The sequence below is a fragment of the Penicillium nucicola genome (genome assembly GCF_028828085.1).
Source record: "Penicillium nucicola strain IBT 29836 chromosome Unknown utg000010l, whole genome shotgun sequence".
In the NCBI taxonomy this organism is placed as follows: domain Eukaryota; kingdom Fungi; phylum Ascomycota; class Eurotiomycetes; order Eurotiales; family Aspergillaceae; genus Penicillium; species Penicillium nucicola.
The window spans coordinates 3,282,105-3,302,355 of record NW_026643134.1 but is presented as its reverse complement, the minus strand read 5'-3'; the positions used below and the strand labels follow the sequence as shown (position 1 = coordinate 3,302,355).

The 20,251-nt window shown below is 49.8% G+C and overlaps 7 protein-coding genes across 7 annotated transcripts; 3 read left to right on the top strand and 4 right to left on the bottom strand.

The window, feature by feature from the left end:
• Nucleotides 1-158: 158 nt before the first annotated feature.
• On the top strand, nt 159-1,232 carry N7511_009806 (regulator of G-protein signaling domain-containing protein; the record flags this gene model as incomplete). The annotated part of the gene is made up of 1 exon (XM_057132183.1): nt 159-1,232. The coding sequence occupies one exon, from the start codon at nt 159-161 to the stop codon at nt 1,230-1,232; it is 1,074 nt and encodes a 357-aa protein (XP_056980171.1).
• Nucleotides 1,233-2,567: 1,335 nt separating this feature from the next.
• Nucleotides 2,568-4,833, bottom strand: N7511_009805 (RUS1 family protein; the record flags this gene model as incomplete). Its single annotated transcript, XM_057132182.1, has 7 exons — nt 2,568-3,452; nt 3,532-3,576; nt 3,640-3,980; nt 4,031-4,094; nt 4,221-4,233; nt 4,318-4,427; nt 4,705-4,833. The coding sequence occupies 7 exons, from the start codon at nt 4,831-4,833 to the stop codon at nt 2,568-2,570; spliced, it is 1,587 nt and encodes a 528-aa protein (XP_056980170.1).
• Nucleotides 4,834-5,505: 672 nt separating this feature from the next.
• N7511_009804 (alpha-ketoglutarate dehydrogenase subunit KGD4) lies at nt 5,506-5,930 on the bottom strand (the record flags this gene model as incomplete). Its single annotated transcript, XM_057132181.1, has 2 exons — nt 5,506-5,789; nt 5,855-5,930. The coding sequence occupies 2 exons, from the start codon at nt 5,928-5,930 to the stop codon at nt 5,506-5,508; spliced, it is 360 nt and encodes a 119-aa protein (XP_056980169.1).
• An 854-nt stretch (nt 5,931-6,784) lies between these two features.
• N7511_009803 (mediator of RNA polymerase II transcription subunit 18) lies at nt 6,785-7,627 on the top strand (the record flags this gene model as incomplete). The annotated part of the gene is made up of 2 exons (XM_057132180.1): nt 6,785-7,257; nt 7,309-7,627. The coding sequence occupies 2 exons, from the start codon at nt 6,785-6,787 to the stop codon at nt 7,625-7,627; spliced, it is 792 nt and encodes a 263-aa protein (XP_056980168.1).
• Nucleotides 7,628-7,924: 297 nt separating this feature from the next.
• On the top strand, nt 7,925-9,748 carry N7511_009802 (putative DNA 3'-phosphatase Tpp1; the record flags this gene model as incomplete). The annotated part of the gene is made up of 9 exons (XM_057132179.1): nt 7,925-8,012; nt 8,064-8,221; nt 8,297-8,409; nt 8,459-8,764; nt 8,817-8,941; nt 8,998-9,134; nt 9,190-9,250; nt 9,310-9,455; nt 9,584-9,748. The coding sequence occupies 9 exons, from the start codon at nt 7,925-7,927 to the stop codon at nt 9,746-9,748; spliced, it is 1,299 nt and encodes a 432-aa protein (XP_056980167.1).
• A 2,674-nt stretch (nt 9,749-12,422) lies between these two features.
• On the bottom strand, nt 12,423-13,904 carry N7511_009801 (uncharacterized protein; the record flags this gene model as incomplete). Its single annotated transcript, XM_057132178.1, has 2 exons — nt 12,423-13,588; nt 13,640-13,904. 2 exons carry the CDS (start codon nt 13,902-13,904, stop codon nt 12,423-12,425), a joined length of 1,431 nt encoding a protein of 476 aa, XP_056980166.1.
• Nucleotides 13,905-15,511: 1,607 nt separating this feature from the next.
• On the bottom strand, nt 15,512-18,785 carry N7511_009800 (uncharacterized protein; the record flags this gene model as incomplete). The annotated part of the gene is made up of 5 exons (XM_057132177.1): nt 15,512-15,898; nt 15,992-16,155; nt 16,200-18,137; nt 18,186-18,456; nt 18,510-18,785. 5 exons carry the CDS (start codon nt 18,783-18,785, stop codon nt 15,512-15,514), a joined length of 3,036 nt encoding a protein of 1,011 aa, XP_056980165.1.
• Nucleotides 18,786-20,251: the final 1,466 nt, after the last annotated feature.

Genomic DNA, 20,251 nt, shown 5'->3' with positions numbered 1-20,251 from the left:
ACGTTCACACACTCAGACGCTCCCAAATTTTCATATTCCACACTCTCCCTTCATTTCTATCCTATGCTACAATAACCATTCTGGATTCTCGTCCCACACGCAGGGGACCGGTGAGAAAAAAGCCGAAGAAACAGGGTCCCCGACGCAAACTTTACGCTATGCTTAAGAAGAAGACGCTGGCACCGTCCCTTTTCTTCCGGAATCATAATCACACTCCAACCGCAACCCCCGAATTGTCCCCCACCTCCTCAGACAGCGATTCTGAAGAGGATATGGACTCTTCAGGCTCCCGACCGGTCAGCCTGGCCGTCTCGGCGGGAGCCTTCTCCATGCGCCCGACCCTCAACGAAGTCTTGGCCAATGTCGCCCCGCCGCCCTACACGCTCAGCGCCTTTATGGCCTACCTCTCCCAGAACCACTGCCTAGAGACTCTCGAATTCACCTTGGAGGCCAACCGTTACCGGGAATCATACTACGCATTTGTCGATCGATTAGCCCCCGCTACAATGGAGGCCGACGGCCCGGAATATCAACACTTGTGCATGCTCTGGCAACGGTTAATGAACGCCTACATCTTCCCTGGGTCGCCACGGGAAATCAACCTCTCCAGTGAAGTGCGGGACGACCTTCTCCAATACTCCACCGTCACCGCTCCTCCCGTCCCGGAGACGCTGGATTCCGCCGTCAAACGCATTCACGATCTCATGGAAGAATCCATCTTCCTCCCCTTTGTCAACTCCCACACCACCTCCCCCTCCATGCTGGCCTCCTCCGGTCCCATGCTGGGCCCGGAAGATTTCATGAGCCTGTCATCAACCAGCCTGGAGGAGAACCCGATGCGAAAGGTCCGGTCGCGTGGCAAGCGTACTTCACCTCAGTCATCAACCCGGGATCTCCCATCGACGGGCCACGGCCGCTCGACCATGTCGCTCGGTGCCGTGCATGCCATTGGCAAACGCACTTCCGGTGCTTTGCTCAGTCTCAGCGGCGAGTCTACCTCGTTGGCTTTGACCGATGACAGCAGCTCTCCCCAGTCCAGTCCCACCGCCGAGGAACCCATGACGCCGCCCACCACCCCGCCTGCCAGCGAACCGCACCTCCCCATTCAAAGCCCCAAACTTCGCACCGAGAACCCGTGGAAGAAGATGGGTATGAAGCTTGGCTTTAAGAAGCGGTCCACCGGTGGCAGCAACGGGGGTCGCGACCCCAAGATCCTTGGTCTGGACGACTAAATCTTCTCCCTCTCCCAACTTCTCTCCGACTCTCCAAAACGGACATACCTCTTTCGTCCTTTCTCCCCTCACGACATCTGCATGACCTCCTCAACGATATCTCACCTACTCCCCCTCGCATGAATTCCGATATGCATCTCCTACGACTTGTTAGCCTTTTCGAGCGTTTATATTGGCGGTGTATGAGAGCACGATGCATCGAAAGCATATGAAACCGGCGTTTTCCTTTTTGTTTTTTTATTGTTACTTTTCTTTTGGCGGCTGGCATACCGGGAAAACCCTCACATCATATCATGTTTTCATCTATAGATTGGATGACCTCAGGTCCTCCGGACCGGATCCAGGCGTTCTTGTTGGAACCATGTCTTTATATCATATCCTTCCCTATGGAGTTTTCTTTGGATCAATAGACTTGATACCCCACTTTTCATCCGTTCCATTGCATTGTAATTGTAATTCCAACTGTATCTGTTGATAGTCCCATCCATCTACATCTAGATCAGCATCAAATTTCAAAGGAATCCCCAAAGACCAGCACATCATCAGCCCCGTTTGCCAATGCAGTTAGTCACAATCCAAAAAGCAACAAGACCCAATTCCTTTCCACCGCACTGTGACACTTACATTGCAAACCTATCAAAATTCCCGATCCTCCCAATCCATTGCACTCTCAGACACGTACAGTACACACTCCAGTGTAAATAATGTCTCCCAGTAGATCCTCTAATGGACACCTACCTATCTATACCTATACCTATACCGACTTACAACCCACAACCCATACTCAAGACTCAAGACCAAATGCAAAATCCAATCCAACCAATATTATCCAATAAACAAAAAGTTCATTATCGAATATCTCCCGAATTTCTTTCCCAATCCGCTTCTCGTGAAACCCAGAATTGTATCCCAGTGCATAGCCAAAACTAAGATTCAGACTCATGACTCGCTGTTCGAACTTTATACCTACATTTGTCGTACGAGCTGGTAGAGAATGAAGAACAGGAGGCGAGGGGGGAAGGGTGTAAATTGGCTTTAGGGTTTTGGCGTTGTACCGGGTTGGATGTATGCGTAACCCTTCTGGTTTCTGTTTCTGTTTTGGTTTTGGGGTTGGGGGTTGGGTTTACTTTTGCATTGAGGTGGTTAGTTGGGGTAGAAGGGGATACCTTGAGTTTGAGGGAGCAGGTAACTTATGTGGTTGGTACTGTAGAGGGGATTTCGGTTTTGATATTGTAGGTCTGGTGGAAGAGTAGTAGCTGTGGTAGGATTTATTTTTAGGTACAAATAGTCTCTTTCTCTGCCCGAATAGAATAGAACATAATCAAACAAATAAAATCAAACAGAAACCCTCTTCCCACCCCTCGTCTCCAGCGCTGCAACATCAAGATTCCAGCCAGAATCCCGTAAACACGACAGGTATCCCTCGAAGCGAGAGTCTGCATTCAGACACGATAGAGTTCGTTCGAGGACCTCGTGAACATACCCCGAGCCTGAAAGATCCATTGCATCACTAGGCGACGAATCCTTTCTTCCTCGCTTTGCTCGGCCTCTTTCTTTGCTTCTGCCTCGTTCGATCTCTGTTTGGGTCTGTTTTGATGAGTCCATCTGTACTAGGACTCGTGCTGCTAGTAAGGCGTGTGTCCATGCTTTTAACTGGTCGGTGATGGAACAGTTCTGTTTGAGGAGTATGGACGCGTTCCATTTTCGCTTCCGGGACGAGGATGCCAGTGGTATGGATGGTTTTAGGTGGAGGATGTAGGACTCTTTGGAGAATAGGGTTGTTAATTGGTGCACTGGTATGGTGGTTTTTATGCCGTTGGTGGATATGCCGAAGAATGAGGATAGGGGGAGTCCTATCTGGGCTGAGCCTAGATGGTCTGTTGATGTCGATGTCGATGAATGGCTTGTCCATTGTAATGCCCCGTCTCGGTGGAAGATGCGCTCGTGATGTGCTACGTCTGCGGGAGTGAATATTCTCAATTGGCTTTCATTGGTTGACTTGCTGTTGGGGATCGAGGTCAAGTTTAGCGTATGGGCCAATGTGGTATCAGAGTCTAGTAGAGTCGAGAAGGCAATGTTTGCCCGTTGTCTGTTCAGACTTGTCATCTGAACTGCTCGCACAGCGGCGTAGTTCATGCTCAGATGCAGAGCCAAGAGGAGTAACAGCGCTATCCAGGTCGTTGTGAAGCTAGTTATGTGTGAGATGACGACTGAACCGACCTGTTTGATGTGTAAGAGACAATACCAAGACCAAGGAGTACTCTTTCCCCAAAAAGGAATAGAGTAGAAGGATACTTACCAGCATCCCAAACAGCGAGATAACAGTCTCCTGAGACGAATCTTTCTATACGAAATGTCAACTTTTCCAACTTGTTTTAGTAAACAACCCGATTGATGGAGAACATACAGCGTTTAGCTCCGCTAGATTCCCCCACCTAGCAAAATGAGCACTCAAACTAGCCTTTGAACTCCCCCCGGCAACACCACACAATGCACGCAACACTCCCGCCGCACTGAGAATAGTCACCCGCATCATGCCAGCGGGAACCATTGGCGAGAGACAGTCCATGATCATGGCGATGTCGTTGAAGACATCCGCGGCTAGCCTGTAGGTCTTGCATTCCGGTTCTAGGGCCGTGCCGACGCGGTGAGCGAAGAGAATGGTGGCTATTCTGCCGGATATGTCTTGTAATATGTGAAGCAAAAGGGCTGATGTCGGGGATGCGTCTGCGTTGCCGACACCGACTCCTGTTCAATATTTTAGTATTGAGGTCTGGGTTGGGATGCGTGAGATTGACCTTGAAGTACTGCGCGGGAGGAAAGGAGACCTGCTATTGAGCTGCAGAAGGCTTGGAGAGAGTCCTATTTAGGTAGGTTGGTTAGATTTGGGTTGGTGCTATTTTGGGAACGTCTTTGATTTGGCATGGCAGATAGATGTAGACGATTGAACATCAACATCATCTATATGCAGTGCATAGGTTCGCTTACGAAGATTTGATATCTGATATCCTGTTAGCACTTGTAGATCACATCGTGATATACAAGATGACAAAGCACAATTTGTCTGGCTTGTTCTTGGACTCACGGTAGATAGTCTTCGCTGACGCTATGAGGATATCCGGAAGGAAGAAACACGTCACTCAGTGAACTGATCAGAGGCTTGGTTGACCATGAAGAAGTAGACGGGGAGGATGTCTGTATAGTGTCAGTAAAGTCGCTGGAACTTGAAATCACCGTGCCATGCTTGTATGAAAGCGAAACATTATAGACCGTGTCATCTATAGCAATGATTCAATAGGCACGGGATTGATGCATATGGTTGTGATCTATCTGTTCATCCGGACAAGTTGCCAGTGCCACATTTCCTTTAAAAAAAAGGCAATGTCCGCCATAGACAAGCAGAGGATGATGCAAAGCATATGGAATGTATGTTGCATGAAATTCCTGGGGTTCAAATTGGGGAATGTCTTACCATAACATCCACTCGACCCGATGAAGCTCGCTTCGAGGAGACATCTCCGGTGCAGATATAGGTAGCGGTGCGGTTACCGGCTTCATCTGTCTCCTGAAAGACCAGCCTGGTCAATTCGCTAGACCCCATGTTGATCGAAGTGATAGTGAAGTTCAAGATCTGGGGTTCGAGGTAGACAGGAGGCACGTGCTTGAGACCACGTCAACCCTTACTTGCTATAATATTGGCGTTATAGCGTAGGGCTATGCTCTAATGCAGTCATCACCTAAATTGATTTATGTCTTGGTTGTCGTACCGAAATAATCCATTGCTATCCTAAGTGCTCCCAGAGCCTACTATTGAACAATGAATGTGAAATTCCAAAAGGTCAATCCAATCAGATCTATGTATAAAAGCACTTCGCTTTTCCATTAGGAAGCGATTGCGTATAAAAGAAGAACACCGAAAAAAAAATCAACCACCAGCGCCGGGTACAGAAAGAATGAGACAGAGCGGAAAAGAAGCGCTCTGTGGAAACAAAATGTCCTTGCTTATGGCGATTAACCAATGGCAAGAGACAAGGTATAAAGTGAAAGAAGTTTTGGGTGAGGAAATGAGTGGCGGATCTGAACATCAGATCCGAGTCCCAGCCACCGAGGCAGCGCCACGGCCGGTTCAATACCACTTTTTCAACAACGGCAGACTGGACTCTGCGAGGGTTGAAAACAGAATCCAGTCTGTTACTCATCGCTCATCACACAACTTCCAAAGAAGTGTCATGCCCCATCGCTCATATTTTAGTCTGATATTTGCCAGGGGCGCTTAAGCGAACATGCTGGCGCCGCCGGTCTCGATGGCGTCCATCTCAGCCTGGGTCCAGGGGAGACGACCGAAACGCGAGGGGAGCTCAGCGCGGTCAAAGAACTCGCCGCTCTGGGGCTTGATGGAGCCAAGCGACGCGCCCGAGTGGCCGCCGATGGTGCTGTTGAAGGAAGCGCGGCCGAGGGGACCGTGCTGCTGGGCCTTGGCGCGGTAGGCAGCGAAGGAGTTGGGAAGGCTTCCAGTGGGGGAAGCGGGGTGAGCGCGAGGAGCGTGGTCAACCGACTCTGCAAAGGCAGCATGTTAGCTCCGGGGGTTCGAATTTGAGGGGGGACTCGAGAGATTCACGTACTAGGGATGGAACGCTTTCCGACGAAGCGAATGAGAGGGGTGCGGGTAGCAGAGCAGAGAGCGGAAGTGACACGCATTGTGAAGGTTGGTTATTGAGATGTGTGTAGGTGGGAGGATTGAGATCAATTTAACGCGGGTGTGCGAAATTGAACGGGGTCCGGTAGTATCCGAACCGACCCGGAGTCGAGAGAGTGAACGTGAGTGAAAGTACGGTGATTTGGGAGAATTATGAAGGGATAGTGTGAAGTGTCAAAGAATTTTCAAGAGATCGAGATACACGTTCGAGAGAGAGAAAGAGGAGGAGAGCGAAGAAGATAAGAAATGCCGGGTGGGTTACCGCTTTGGGACCGGGTCGGAGCCGACGAACTGCTTCAACGGCTACGCGGTATAATCTCAACCAAGTCCTTCTGTCACTGCACACAACTGGCCACTGATCGTACGCCTGTGCGGCACATCGACATTAGACCTTTTGTTCGGAATTTGGCCCGGTTTCCTCTATTGGTAGGCGGCGCCGGAAACTGGGATCCCCCAAACACATCCCCGCAAGTGTGAAGCCATTTCGTGATTCCCCCCTCACAGATCCTTTCCCACTTGGCTCTCCCGGTGAAGCTCCTCACATTATTGCCTGGGATCTTCTTTTCTTCTGAAGCTTCCGATCGGAGCCTCTTCTCCAACTTTGTTCCCCTTGGTCCAGATCCCCCGCAATCGACAGCGTTATACAATTTCTACACGGAACAAGGAATCCGAGCACCTGGACAGTGGTGATTTGTTTCTCCCCTATACCCTCACAACCTAACAACCCGAGGAAATTGATCCCGCCAGGGTCCCCCAAATATTCCAAATATTACAAATTGCCACATCTAATAATTCGATAAGGGCTGAAAAGCTTGGACCCTGACTAAACATCCCGGCTTCTCCCGCATATCATAAGATGCATGAGGTATTGTTGTTCGCCTCGGTCCCGGCCCACCAGCACTATGAGCTCCTCCAACAGCTTGCTGGTCTGACAGCCATGCAGCCCCGCCACTGCTTGGAGCGACGGCTGATCTTCAAAGCCTATCGCAAGCCTGGTCTGATGGCGGGGCGCACCGGTGCTAGTCAGGACATCCAGTCTGGGGACCTGCAGCGGCTGAACAAGATGCTCAATGGAAGCATGTACTATACTCAGGTGGTAGGCCCAGTCTCGGACAAGGACTTTGGGGCTACGATCGATGCCGATACTCAGATGGATGGTACCGACGAAAAGCCCACATCTCGGTATGACTATGAGCGTCAGCCATGGAGATTGGAATTTCGAGATATTCCGGAAGCTGGAACTCGCTCGGCTGTCACATCGCGTCAGATGTCTAGTTCATCCTTGCCACCGGGAGACGTCATGCCGACTATGAGTGCGTGGGGCTACAAGTGAGTGGTGCGACATGATCTTATGATTGCCGGCGCTAATGAGGTCGGTAGCTTTGTGAATGAGCATGTGGTGGAGGGTGACTTGTTCGTCCACAATGACATTGTCATCTTTTTGCAGCGGGTTCTGCAATACCCGGCTGGCCAGGAGCCAAGTCAACCTCGACAACAGATGCCTGCCTTGAAGGATATGATGCCATTGGAAAAGAGCGGAAGCTACGTTCTACAGGCCTCTATTACCGTTCAAGACGGTAGCAATCAAGAAACGATGAAGACAGCCTCGCAGCATCTCTTCGGGTTACGCGAGCAATTGAAGTCAGCAGTTCGACTCGAGCAGGCAGACCGGCTGTCTCTTGATACGAGAGCGAAATAGATGCTCGATATGCTCTGGCGGAGAAAAGCATGGAATGGTTTTGGAGCTCGCACATAATACATCAAAAGAAAGATACCCATCTAGCGATCAAAACAAAATACATACAATTTAAACCAACTCTTCATTTTTCTCTTAACTTGACTCATTCACTGTCCAGACATGTGACTTGGTGACTCCGCGACTTGGTCTTGGCGCGTCCCTGGATCTCCAACTTTCAACACACACACAAGATATTGAGCCACACCTCCAATTAGCTTTAAATCTTTCAAAACGTTCTCTTTCGCTCGCACCATCAGAATGGCCGAGGGGCTAGCTAAGAGGAGTGCCTCTCCCCAGGCCATTTCACCGCCCCCATTGCGCCGCAAGGTTGACCCGACTGTCACCAGTAGGTTCTCTGGCCAGCATGAATGATAAGTTGCTAATGCAGAATCTGTAGAAAAGTCAGTGGCAAACTTCTTCACTCCGGCCTCGCAGAAAAAGCCCGAAGTGATTACATGGCGCCTTATTGGGACAAGTTGCATCATCGGAAAGCAGATCTCAGAGAACCAAGTGCCGAGTTCCTCTGAGAAGCGCCGTATTGCTGGATTTGATCTGGTATGGATTCAATCACCTGCATAGATATCTAGCACATCATCAAACCCCCCGGAGCTATGCTAATCGGCGCTTCAGGATTCAACATTGATCAAGACAAAATCCGGCAATGTGTTTCCAAAGTCAGCAACAGACTGGCAATGGTGGAATGAAAAGGTCCCAGGTCGTCTGAAAGAGCTCAATTCTGAAGGGTAAGTATACAAGACTCAGCCAATGAACACTCTGGCTTACACTGCATAGCTACCAAGTCGTGATATTCTCAAACCAAAAGAAGATCAGCGTTCAAAAGGACATCAAGGGTGGCCGAAGTGAATCGAAAAGTCTGACGAACTTCAAAGAGAAGATGACTGTCGTTTTGACGCAGCTTGATATTCCCGTGAGCGTCTACGCAGCTACTACGGACCCTGAATACCGGAAGCCCCGTCTCGGGATGTGGCGCGAGTTCTTGGATGACTATGACCTTGACGTTGCCGGTGTCGACCTTTCTGGCTCCGTGTTTGTGGGAGATGCGGCTGGACGACCTGGTGATCATTCTGGGGTGGACCGGTAAGCATGCCACGTTGGAGTTGTATTTGATGGAGGCTGATATATGATCTAGTGGGTTGGCCACAAACATGGGCATGTCCTTCAAGACGCCAGAGGAGTTCTTCCTTGGGGAAACGACAGAGCCACCAACAAAGCTGTTTGATCCGATGCTCTATGTGAAGTCGGAAGAGGAGTCTGGTATGTTTTCGGCTCCATTGACCCAAGGTCAATAGATGAGCTAACACTTTGAAAAGCCAAACTGTTCACCCGCAAGCATCCCGTGGAACTAGTCATTTTCTGTGGCAGTCCCGGTGCTGGGAAATCAACCTTCTACTGGACTCACTTGGAACCCCTGAACTACGAACGGGTAAACCAAGATATTCTCAAAACAGTACGAACACCCAACCATGACAAAGTTTAAATGAACAATCGCTAATCAAACGCAGCGTCCGAAATGCCTCAAGGTCGCTCGCGAACACCTAGAAGCTAAGAAATCAGTCGTAATCGGTATGTCCCATCCCTCACCCATGCCCTCAAACCAAAGCAACAAACTAAACCAAGAACAGACAACACAAACGCAGACCCGGAAACAAGACTCCACTGGACCTCCCTTGCAAAGGAGCTGGAAGTGCCCATCCGCTGCGTCCAATTCATCTCAACCCAAGACCTCTGCCAACACAACAACGCTGTCCGCGCATCCAACAAAGAACTGGTACGTACCCGCGTCAATCGACCATGTCTCGCGTCTTCAACGCCACTACCAACACTCAACACCTACAACACCCAATAGTGAAGCAGTGAAGTAGTGAAGTAGTGAATTATCATACTAACCTCTCCCAGAACCCCGAATCCAGAACCTCCCTTCCGGGAATTGCCTTTGGCGACTTCGGCCGCCGCTTCAAGGCTCCCACCCTGGACGAGGGTTTCGACGATATCATCCCTGTCGAGTTCCAGTTCCGCGGCAGTGATGAAGCCAAGGCTCTTTGGAGCCAGTACTGGATTTGAGGGTCTTGATAATGTGATGTCGACACCTGATGTCCAGTCATGAGACTAAACACTCTACTTTTGCTTCTTTAGATCCCCTCAATACATACATACATACCATCATTGATGTCTCATCTCATTCATCTCATATCGACAGTAAGCGGGAGCTATTGTACAGTACAGTGAGGAATGTGAAACATGGCTTAGCAGCTGAGCATGTACTGTACATGTTCATAGCGTAAACGTTAATACTACCTAGGTAACATTTGAATTATACTCCTGTTTCCTGATCATGGAGTGAACGACTTGACTGGCAGGGTTCTAAGCATAACGCTACCTATACGTCATACGAGATCATGGGTCGATGTCCTATAACTGTACTGTATCTGTATCTATATCTACTGTCGATATCTTTAGATCTATTGATAGACTAGGGCTTGGTTTCAGAGTCCAGATGACCTATTCAAAGTGGAAAATGCCCATCTGGACTGCATCGATGGCGGGAATGGATCGGATCGGGATCGGAATTTGATTCTCGTCTGAATCGCTTTTTTACAGTATTCTGATTCTGATTGATTCTCTTTCTCTTTCTGATTCGGCATCTGAGGCTATATCTGAACCTGTATCAATGCATGTTCCACATTCCTTTGTTGTACTGTACAGTATGTTCCCGCAGATTCAATCTAATCTATACATGTAGTAATGGGTCTGCCGTGTACAGTATGGATAAGTTATCGCTGATGTCTGGGATGAGACACATCTCTGTATACTCCGTACTCATGACTGACTTACTCTCTACCGAGGTATACTGTAGACGGCTAAATTTTCTCCTTACATCTCACATGTCTATTCGGTCTAGACCTGGATGAACTTGTCTATAATGAGAGGACAAAGTAAGACAATGCTCCGATTGTGCATATGCACCCGTGCATAAACAAGGTACCCGTTCACTACTGTATAGTATAGGCGAGATACTATGCCTCGCCTCACGTTAGTGGATATTGCAGTATAGTAACAATAGGCGATGTCGCATAGTACTGTAGTCCACGGCAGTCCACAGAACAGCATAGAATAGCACAGAACAGCACAGTATAAGATAATAACATAATACAGTACAACAGCATCCCCTCGCAAGAATAAGCGATCCACCCCGAAAAGCAAGCGAGAAGACAGGACACGAATTAAAAAGAAAGAGAAAGAAAAACGCAAGTAAGGTACTCTCAAGCCCCGAACCGGTTGGTTCCACGGGTATCGGGTATCCAGTATCCAGTGTCCAAGCCCTAACTACTATACTATACTATAACCCGGTCCCTACTATACTCTACAGCCTACAGCCTACAGCCAAGATAAGCGTCCCATCAAAAGTGAAGAAAGTGAATCTCGCCAAGGCACCTGGAACACATCGATCCGGGACTAAAAATCACTAAAAGCACACTAACATCTGTTCCTACAGATGTTCACCCGCATGGAGTTAGTCTGGGATCAGATACCCTCAACGGCATCGCATCACTATTAGTATGCATTGTGACATTGTGACATTCTGACATTCTGACATTTTGACGGTTGGTGCCTGGATCTGTACAGTAATGCAACTTGTGTGCTGATGGACAGTATTGAGATTTGTAATTCTATCGTTGATAACAAGGGTATTATGTTAACAGGTTATGTTATTTGAATTTGAATTTGGATTGGATTGGATTTAAACAGCAAAATTAGAAAAGAAAAAAAAGATCGGGTACACAGTAACTTGGGAGGAGCAGGAGGAGGGAGAAATGGCGGTAGTGCCTTGGACGTGGCGGACTCCACTTAGCTCCTCTGTTACCGGTCGTGCATGTTCGGTGGATCTTAGGGCTTTCACCGGAATGTGCTGTACTGTAGTGACTCATTTGGGAACTGTGGACAGGTGTGAAGGACAAGAATACTGTCAGGCACTGTTTCTGTGCCTGTTCCTGTTCCTGTTCCGGTGTGCATGAACGCGCTTGGGATGGCCCACGTGCCTGGACCCAGGGGTGTTGGGGCTATGCATTGTCATCCTCGTGTTCGCGGTGCATGGAATATGCGGGAGGTGTTAGTTCAGTGCATTGTTGAGTAAGAAAAGTCAATTCAGGTGCGGCTCTCGGGGAAATGATAGTATCGAAAATTCGAAGTATGCATGTGCCAAATGAATATAAGATTAAGCCGCCAATAGGTAAGCTGTGTGTATATATGTACAGAATATGCAATCATGTGCGTGTCTTTTGCTTTTGTTTTGCGCTGTGTAGAGGCATGAAAAAGGGAATTGGAATGAAGTCTATGCGGTACAATGAATAGGCTTGGTGTGTAGGGTATAATTCAGCAGAAAAAAGGAATGGACGGGGCTGAGCCCAGTCCGAGATACAATATCTGTTCTGTCGGATCGGAAAGATACTGACACAGCGGATACCATATCCCGGAAAACATGACTCGGAAGAGAAGGAAAGGCATGATCAAGCGAGGAAGTAGTCGACAGGATCGGGAATCGTGAGTCATTATTGGATAAACATGCAAAGGAAAACACGGTGAAAGAGAGACATTAGTCGTAACAGGTGGCGTTTATCGAAACGCCATGGGGGAATAATCTATGGTCATTATCGTTGCAGGTCGCTGGAGGGGGTGGGGAAGAGAGAAAAAAAAAGGGAAGAAAAGGAAAAAGACGGGCAAAACAAGCAGGGACTGTCTAAGGTCGGGAAACCAGATCCTGGAAGAAGCGGAAGAAATTCCTCTTCTTTTCAGTTCGGCATGGGCGGGCAATTTCAGTTGCAGGCGCAACGGTCATTGGGCCGACGATGTCCTCGTCTCCCATCTCGGGGAACTTGTCATGAAGACCGGGAATGCGAACGTTTTGACATGGATTCATGTTGGACTGGGTCAAGGTGAGGGCGACCCCGTCGGAAGCTTCGAGCTGAGTGAGCATGGCCTCGTGCTGGGTGCGCCATTCGCGGTTGATGGCCTCCCACTTCTCAATGGTAAGCCTGTAGATAGTAGAGGTAACACCGTAATGTTCGCCGGTACGGACGAGGTGCTTGGCGAAGTTGCATCGCGCAGTATCCCAGTCCCCGCGCACCTGTTGAAAGTTGCCAATGTCGCAAATCACGGGAACATACGGCTCGGGCTGGATCGTGAAATTGGCGTGACCGAGCTTGTTGGCCCACTCGTCGTTGGGATCGGAAAGGACCAGGGGGGCCTCGCCCGAGACAGTGCGCAAGGTGCTAGTTCGGGCCCGGTTGAACGAGGCGATGGAGGGCTTGGAGGAAAGCGGGGGCGAGGGAAGAACACCCACGAAGCGGGGGTCGGAAGTCACACTCCAGTGGTGAGGCTCGCTGACATCGGCCACCGAGGGCGACTGCAGGGGCGACTGAACACGAGAAACGATGTTTGTTGAGTCGTCTCCCAACAATGGCGGCAGAAGCGGGGTCGTGGCTTGCTGTTTGTCATTGTCGTCCTGGCTTAAACTGTTCGCCCGGGTGATATCGATTGGGCGTGCGCCAGAGTCGCTGACGCGCTCTTCGAAGATGGTGCGAGCGGGCGAAGGAGGAATGGAATCGACCCGGCTCAGAGGACCGACCACCGGGCTGATTAGCGTGGAGGAAGTTGACCCGGCGCGAGATCGTAGATCGTCTGGGAACGCATCGAATTCGGTGGCCGAGGAGTGGGATCGCTTCCACCGGTTGGACATGGTTGAGATTCGCGAACCAATGCGCGAGACTGCTTTCATCGATGCATCATCTGAGCGGCGCTTTTTCGGTGATGGGGCAGTTTCCATTCCAGTATCGCTGAGGTCATAACTATCCGAGGATTCCATGGGGAAGTATGATTCGTCATTCATGCCATAATCAAAATGTTCTGGAAGGTTGTTAGCATGAGTCATTCTTCCTCTCTAGAAGCAATACATACGGAAATATTGATCTTCCAATGAGTCGCGCGATTCTTCCTCTTTGACTCCCGTCAACTGACTCCTCGGGCTATCCATAGAGTTCTTCAGGTCGGACGAGACGAGCGAAGAGACCGAACTTGAAACGCGGTTGTGTCCTGTCGAGAACAAAGAGATAGCCGGTGATGCCGGCGCGGAGGTATTAATAGTGAGCGGAGACATGGGCTGTCGCGACATATCGTCGAGAGAGTCCCGTGTCGCGTCGATTATTTGAGACACTTTGTACATTATGACTGGGTGCCAGTGGCTGTGGAAATGGGGATGGATCACAGCTCAGCATTGGGCGAAGAGCTTAGATAAAGAGCGCGGCCAGAGTCATTTGCTTCAGGTGGCGGGTTGGGCGGTGTGATGAGAGTCCGGAAAAGCGGGAACTGAAGGATAGAGCCAGTTAGCAGAGCTTCTTCATCGAACCTATCCAAAAATACCGAAAAAACAGCAAGCGACGTGGACCAAACAAGTTGGGGTGACCAGCTGGCTGGGCAGAAACGAACGTTTCGCGGGGAGGGTGGGGGGTGATAATACTCACGATCAGCAACTGGGCCAACGATGCAGGGAGATCCTTGGAGGGCAGAAGGGCACGCAGTAAGAGAGAGAGAGACGGGGAGAGAGAGACGAGCGTATATGTTGTAGTCAGAAAGACTAGGATGGTGAAAACTGACTAAGAGCCGATCGTCGGTGCGAATTCCCACAGGAAAAGACCGGCAACCACGGAACCGCAGAGAGTCTGGAAGCCTTCCCTTTTGGAGTCTCAAGTGGCAAAAGGCAACATTGCCTCTTTTCTTTGTGATCTACTTAACACACGATGACTACAGTCGAAGTTGCTCACTTCATATTCCTACAGTGCTGTTCTGTTCTATTCCGATTGCTCTGTCAAACGGCTACACAACCGTCTAAAATCCAACTGTGCGATCGGCAGCATCTAGACTGGAGTGGATGCCCGGGAACTACTGTTATGATGCCATACCGACCCAGCCGTCTATCCCTTATTCGCTTTAGCCTCGACAGGTGGGAATTCTTATTATGTTTGGACAGTTTAAGATGGGTCACTTTGTCGACCTCTTTTTTGGGTAGAACCGTTTTTCTGTGCCCTGCATCCACCCGAGATGAAGGAGTACAACGGGTCCTTGTCAGAACTTTGTCCGAGTATGACGACCAGGGACAAGTTGGAAATCCTGCCCGTGTACACTCCGAACGGGGGAACCCTCTAAAATAAGAGCATCTCGGTCCTGCCCTGTCCTGTTCTGGACCGTACATACTGTAATATCGGACAAAGTCCACACTTAAGAGGGGAACACGCAAAGACGTCAGATCCACATGGCAGAATTGGCCTCTCGGGGATTCGGGAACCATTGCTTTGTTCTATGGTGATTGGTGACTGGGAGAGGGGAAACCCATGGTCCTTGGAACGCCTCTCCGGGTGTGCCTCGTGAGGCGTAGGCGGAACTTGGGTCTCTTGGACTGGCTCGACAGGTCACTTTGCTGTTCATTTCAGCTGTTCAGCTTTTCAGCGACCGGACACTATACAGGTGGATCTATCACACGGCTCTTGACATCCCAAAAACTTGTTCTCCCCTGGCGATCTCCGATCGAATACGGAGTATTCTTCTACTAGAAACATCCCTGCAGGTCACTTGGCCGAGTTGGGCGACACAGTCGCTTAAACGGGATTAGGCCCGACCGAACTCGGATCAGCAGCCAATCAGCGGCTCTCGGCTACGTGGACTGGAAAAACCTAATCGTGGAATGAGGTAAGCAGGCATCGCGATGTATTATTGGAGGCCTATATGGCAAAGAAACTGGAAAATCTAGACACTGTCACAGTAGATTAAAAGAGATTAAAACTGCCACTGCTGCAGCCAATTTTGCATCAACGAGGCCGAGATTGGTCCCAATGTCCGCATGCTACGACTGGCGTTTTTCGCCCGCCGGACATCCAACGGCACAGACATGCCCCCCTCATCCAGAAGCCCACGGTAGAAACTCAGTAGCTTGAGCGCTGGTTTGGAAGCGAGGTCCGCGCTGCTGGGATGGGAAATGCTTTCGAGGTCGGCAACCCAAGCGGCAAAATCAACTGGCTCGACCGGATATTGCGTTTGGACGGCGGGGATCAGCGACGACCACGGCGCTGCCTCCGGGTTGGTGAGGTGAAACACGGCCCAGGGCACGTCGGACGACCGGTGACGTATGTTGACAATCTCCACCATAATCGCGGAGAGGGTATCCTATTTCGAGCGCGATCAGCATGAGTTTCTTCGACATGTCTGCCAGGCACTTTCGGCTCCTTCGGCTTGTTTGAGGTTGAGAGAGGTTCTTACCACTGGGACCCAATCAACGGGCATGGAACCTAAGCGGCTGGGAATTTTACCTATCGCTTTGGACGTCGCGATGATCGTCGGCAGCCATTCGTGCGGATTCCATTGTCCGCTTCGACTGGTCGGTCCTGCGATCTGTCCAACGCGATACACCGTCGTGGGAACGCCTGAGCGGCGCGAGGCTTCGAGACAGATTCGCTCGGCGACGTACTTGGACTCGCCGTAACCTTGGGGAGAACGACGTTGCTACCCATGGGCTCTTCTGGGATCGATGGTCCCATCTCAGGTGTCCAAGCGCCTACCGTACTGACAGAAGAGACAAAGTGAATATGAGCATTGTTGCGGCTGCTCAGGCTGAAGTCGACAAAGCGTCGCACACCTTCAATGTGAGTGTCCTCGAAAGATTCAACAGTGTGATTGAAGTCGACTTTCCACGCGTTGTGGATGATTGTGTCGACTGAGTTGAGGAGCTCTTGGTATTTGGCCTCGTCAAGGCCAAAGCGTTCTGCTCCGAATGATGCTTTCAGGAACTCGACCTTGCTCCAGTTGCCCAGGGGCAGTCCCTTCTCTTCGAAGCCCTTTTGCTGCCGTGATTCGGCGTCTGAGCGGTTGAGGCAGTAGACCTTGGAAATAGACTCGCTGCTCAGTAGACAATCGAGTAGATAATTGCCCAACGAGCCAGTAGAGCCAGTCAAAATCACAGTGGTAGGCGCTTGCAATTCATTGCGGCGGACTTTACGAATTGGAAGGTCGGTCGTATACTTTTCAATCAAGTTATAGATCTTCTCTTCGCGTGGGATCTCAACCTGGGACTTGCCTTCCAACATGGCATGCACAACAGCAGACAATTGCTCGATTGTTGGATTGGCATAAATGGTCTGAGCAGTGATAGTTGCTTTCACCTCTGGGCGCAGTTCGATGATCCTTTGCAGCATTCGAGAGACCTGAATGGTCATTAAAGAATCAAGACCAACACCAAAGAAGTTCTGGGTACTGGGGATCTCCTTCTCCAAAGTACGCGCAATGGCTTGACGAACGAACTGGGCGATACTTTCAGAATCCAAATTCTCCGGAAGAGCCAACTCATCGTCCATGCTTTGAGCATAAATCGCATCGATCTCCCCCTCAAACTCCCGGAGAACTGACCGACGCTGCACGGTACCCTTCGGTGTCTTCTTGAAGGGCTTCGTCTTGGGAGCAATGCCGATTCTGTTCTTCATGACTCGGCCATGAGCAGCAATGGTTGAGTTAGCCACCTGTACCGTCGGCCAGACCTGCTCAACAACAAGCTTCGTGTCCATGTCCGGCACATCATGGTTCAATTCAATGAGTAATCCAGCCTGGAATCGGGATTGGCCGACCACAACCGCACTGCCTACCAAGGGGTGGCCCTCAATGATAGTTTCCATTGCAACAGGGTTGAACTTCTCTCCGTTGCTCAACACAATCACATCATCCTTTCGTCCATGGAACTTCCAGAGACGGGGGTTTGTCGGATGGCGGGTGTAGATATCATTGGTGTGATATTCACTGATGTCGGGGTAAGTATGGAAGATACCCTTGAAATCGCGAGCGTTCGGCTGTCGAGGAATGACCATCTCGTACATCCCCTCGTTGATATCTTGCATGTCGACCCCGTATGCGTCATTCCAGTCAAAGTAGGCCCAATCAGCTGGGTCCTCTGGAACCATCGAGGCGATCCAGCCAATCTCGCTGGTGCCAATAACGGATACAACTGTGGTATGCTGGCGAAGGCGGTCTCCAACATCCGGTGCAAGTGGTGCGCCTCCGAAGAGGACGGATTTGAGCTCCTTCACACATGACAGTGCTTTGTCGGAATAGCTCATGTCCTCCAAAACCGAAGGTGGGCACATGGCTGAGGTCGGACGCCCGACTTGCATAAGTTCCACCATATGGTCGACGGACAATGGCTTTTCTGGTCCGATCAAGATGGGAACATCGAACCAGACTGTGAAAATCAAGGCCATCAGTCCCATGAGGTGAAAGAAGGGTGTCGTGCTCAACAGCAAGTCCTCTTGGCCCATGTGAAAGAATGGTGCTGGTATGCGACCAGCTGGCCATTGAAGATCAGAGAGCGCGTCGAGGGTCCCGAAGAAGCCGTTCGTGAGGTATACTGGCTTGGGCATGCCTATGAAAGTCAGCAGCGGACGACATGATCGATGCTTCCCAAACTTACCCGTTGTTCCCGAGCTGTGAATGATGCACGTAGTATCATTTTCGGCGTCGGAATACGATTTGTTGTACGAGTAATGGTGCAGTCCACGCTCATCACTCAGTACACTTTCGAGAGCGGGCAGCTGGAAGATGGCCAAGGGTGTCGACGAAAGTCCCTGGATCTCCAAGGTTCTTGCTTGTCGTTCCTCGCTAAAGAAGAACTTGGTGCAGCCTGTAACTGTCAATAGATGGACATGGGCTTCGTCCGAATTTCTCGTCGAAGGCAGGAAGGCCTATCCCAGATTAGCCCATTTTCATCTCCATCGTTCCGTGATCTGGTCCTCACCTGATATCCGGTTTTTTGACAGGCAAGCATGAAGATGAAATAGCGCACATCGTTGCTTCCCATGTATGCCAACGCCTCGGGGGACTGTGCAGGTCCAATGATTTCTTCAATGTACCAGCACATACCGTTTACGGCCTGTGCCAGGTCCTTCATCGTCAGACGACGGAAGCCCTGGCTGAGTTCAGAGCCTTGGGGGATGACTGCGAATAGATTATTAGGGTTGTGCTTTGCATAGTCATCGACCGAAGTTGCTAGCAGTCGCTTTTCTTGGCCCATGATTAAATAGTGGGATGAAATAATAAATCAGCTAAATCAACAATGCAAAGGCGAAAATGTGAAATGGATGGTGTTCTGATGCATTATCCACGGAGGGAAGATCAACTTATATAGCTTTGACAAGATCGACAGGACCATATCTCTGAACCGCCGGTCAACCCTGGATGAAGCCGTGTAACACTGATTCGTTGGATCTACGCCGTGGCAATAGTGACCCACCTCATACTTCACCTTGAATTTCGCCTTATACTTCACCTCATGAGGTCACTTTCGAAGGAGCATTTCGAGGCTCTAGTCTGCTTCTTTTCACCATTCCTATAAAGGTCTGTACTATGATGCCAGCCGAAAACCCGTCCTACACATCCATTGGACACGTTATGCCTCAGAATCTCCTGTTCCAAAGACCGCCTCAACCAAACACACTTCTAAGCACACCACCAGTGCTTTCCGGTGCTCTTCCTGGCCGAGGACATCAGCCACTGCGAAGCTCTGACAGAAAGTCGCTCGGTAATCCTAGGTGTTGACCGTCTCGTTGAACAGGCTTGGATTGTGATTTGCCATTCTTCTCCTTTGCTTTGCTTTATCTTGCTTTATCTTCTTTTCGAACCTGGATAATGCGTTCTAGTCTACTCATAATGGAACTTCGCTTTCTCATAGTTCTTCTTGAAAAGGATCCATTTATAAATATATGCTGTGACGATTCGATGAGTTGATCTGACCTTGTAGTAGACCTCGGGAGGATCTATGAGCTTACTCAGCCAACATTCCTCATTAAGTTAACTTACGTTATAGGTTAGTTATAACTATTTCCTATAGAATTTGCCAGATAGAGGGAAAGTTCGCAACACTGTGTTCTTGATGATACCATTGAATAGTGCACGAGTGGAAGTAGGGATGATCGACCGTGGGCATTATTCCCAGTCATGCCAAGGTCCCACTCTCCGGGCCGAGCATCACTATGCTTGATTCTGTCTTCACAAGTGCCCCGGCACTCCCATGCCGAGCTTGGAACAAAAAGCTTGGCCAAATTTTGTGTTGGGGGTGGCGGTCATTAGCCCAATGTTTATGTTTCGGTAGCAATAACTTGTGTTACATGTAGCGTCCACTATGAGATCATAAATGCAGATTGGGCATTTACTGTAGAGTTTGTGAAAAATTCCCCCCTTCTTGAAGTCTAGTGTGTATTCCATACCTACACTGTAAGTCGGGATCGACAGCCATCTCACACGCATTGGGTATTGCTCCTTGACAGCCTCCCCTGACAAAGTTAACCTATAACCTAACATAAGTGATGTGATTACTGTACTGTATGCTGTACTTGCTTCACATCTCAATTTAATTCGTATAACCCGAGTGCGATGATCTCATTCTGTGGAATTTGGCAGCCTGTGTCCAACTGTGGGTAAGTCTAGGAGGGCCCATGCAGCTGTACTATAAGGTCTCAGCTCACTTGCATATTTCTTCTT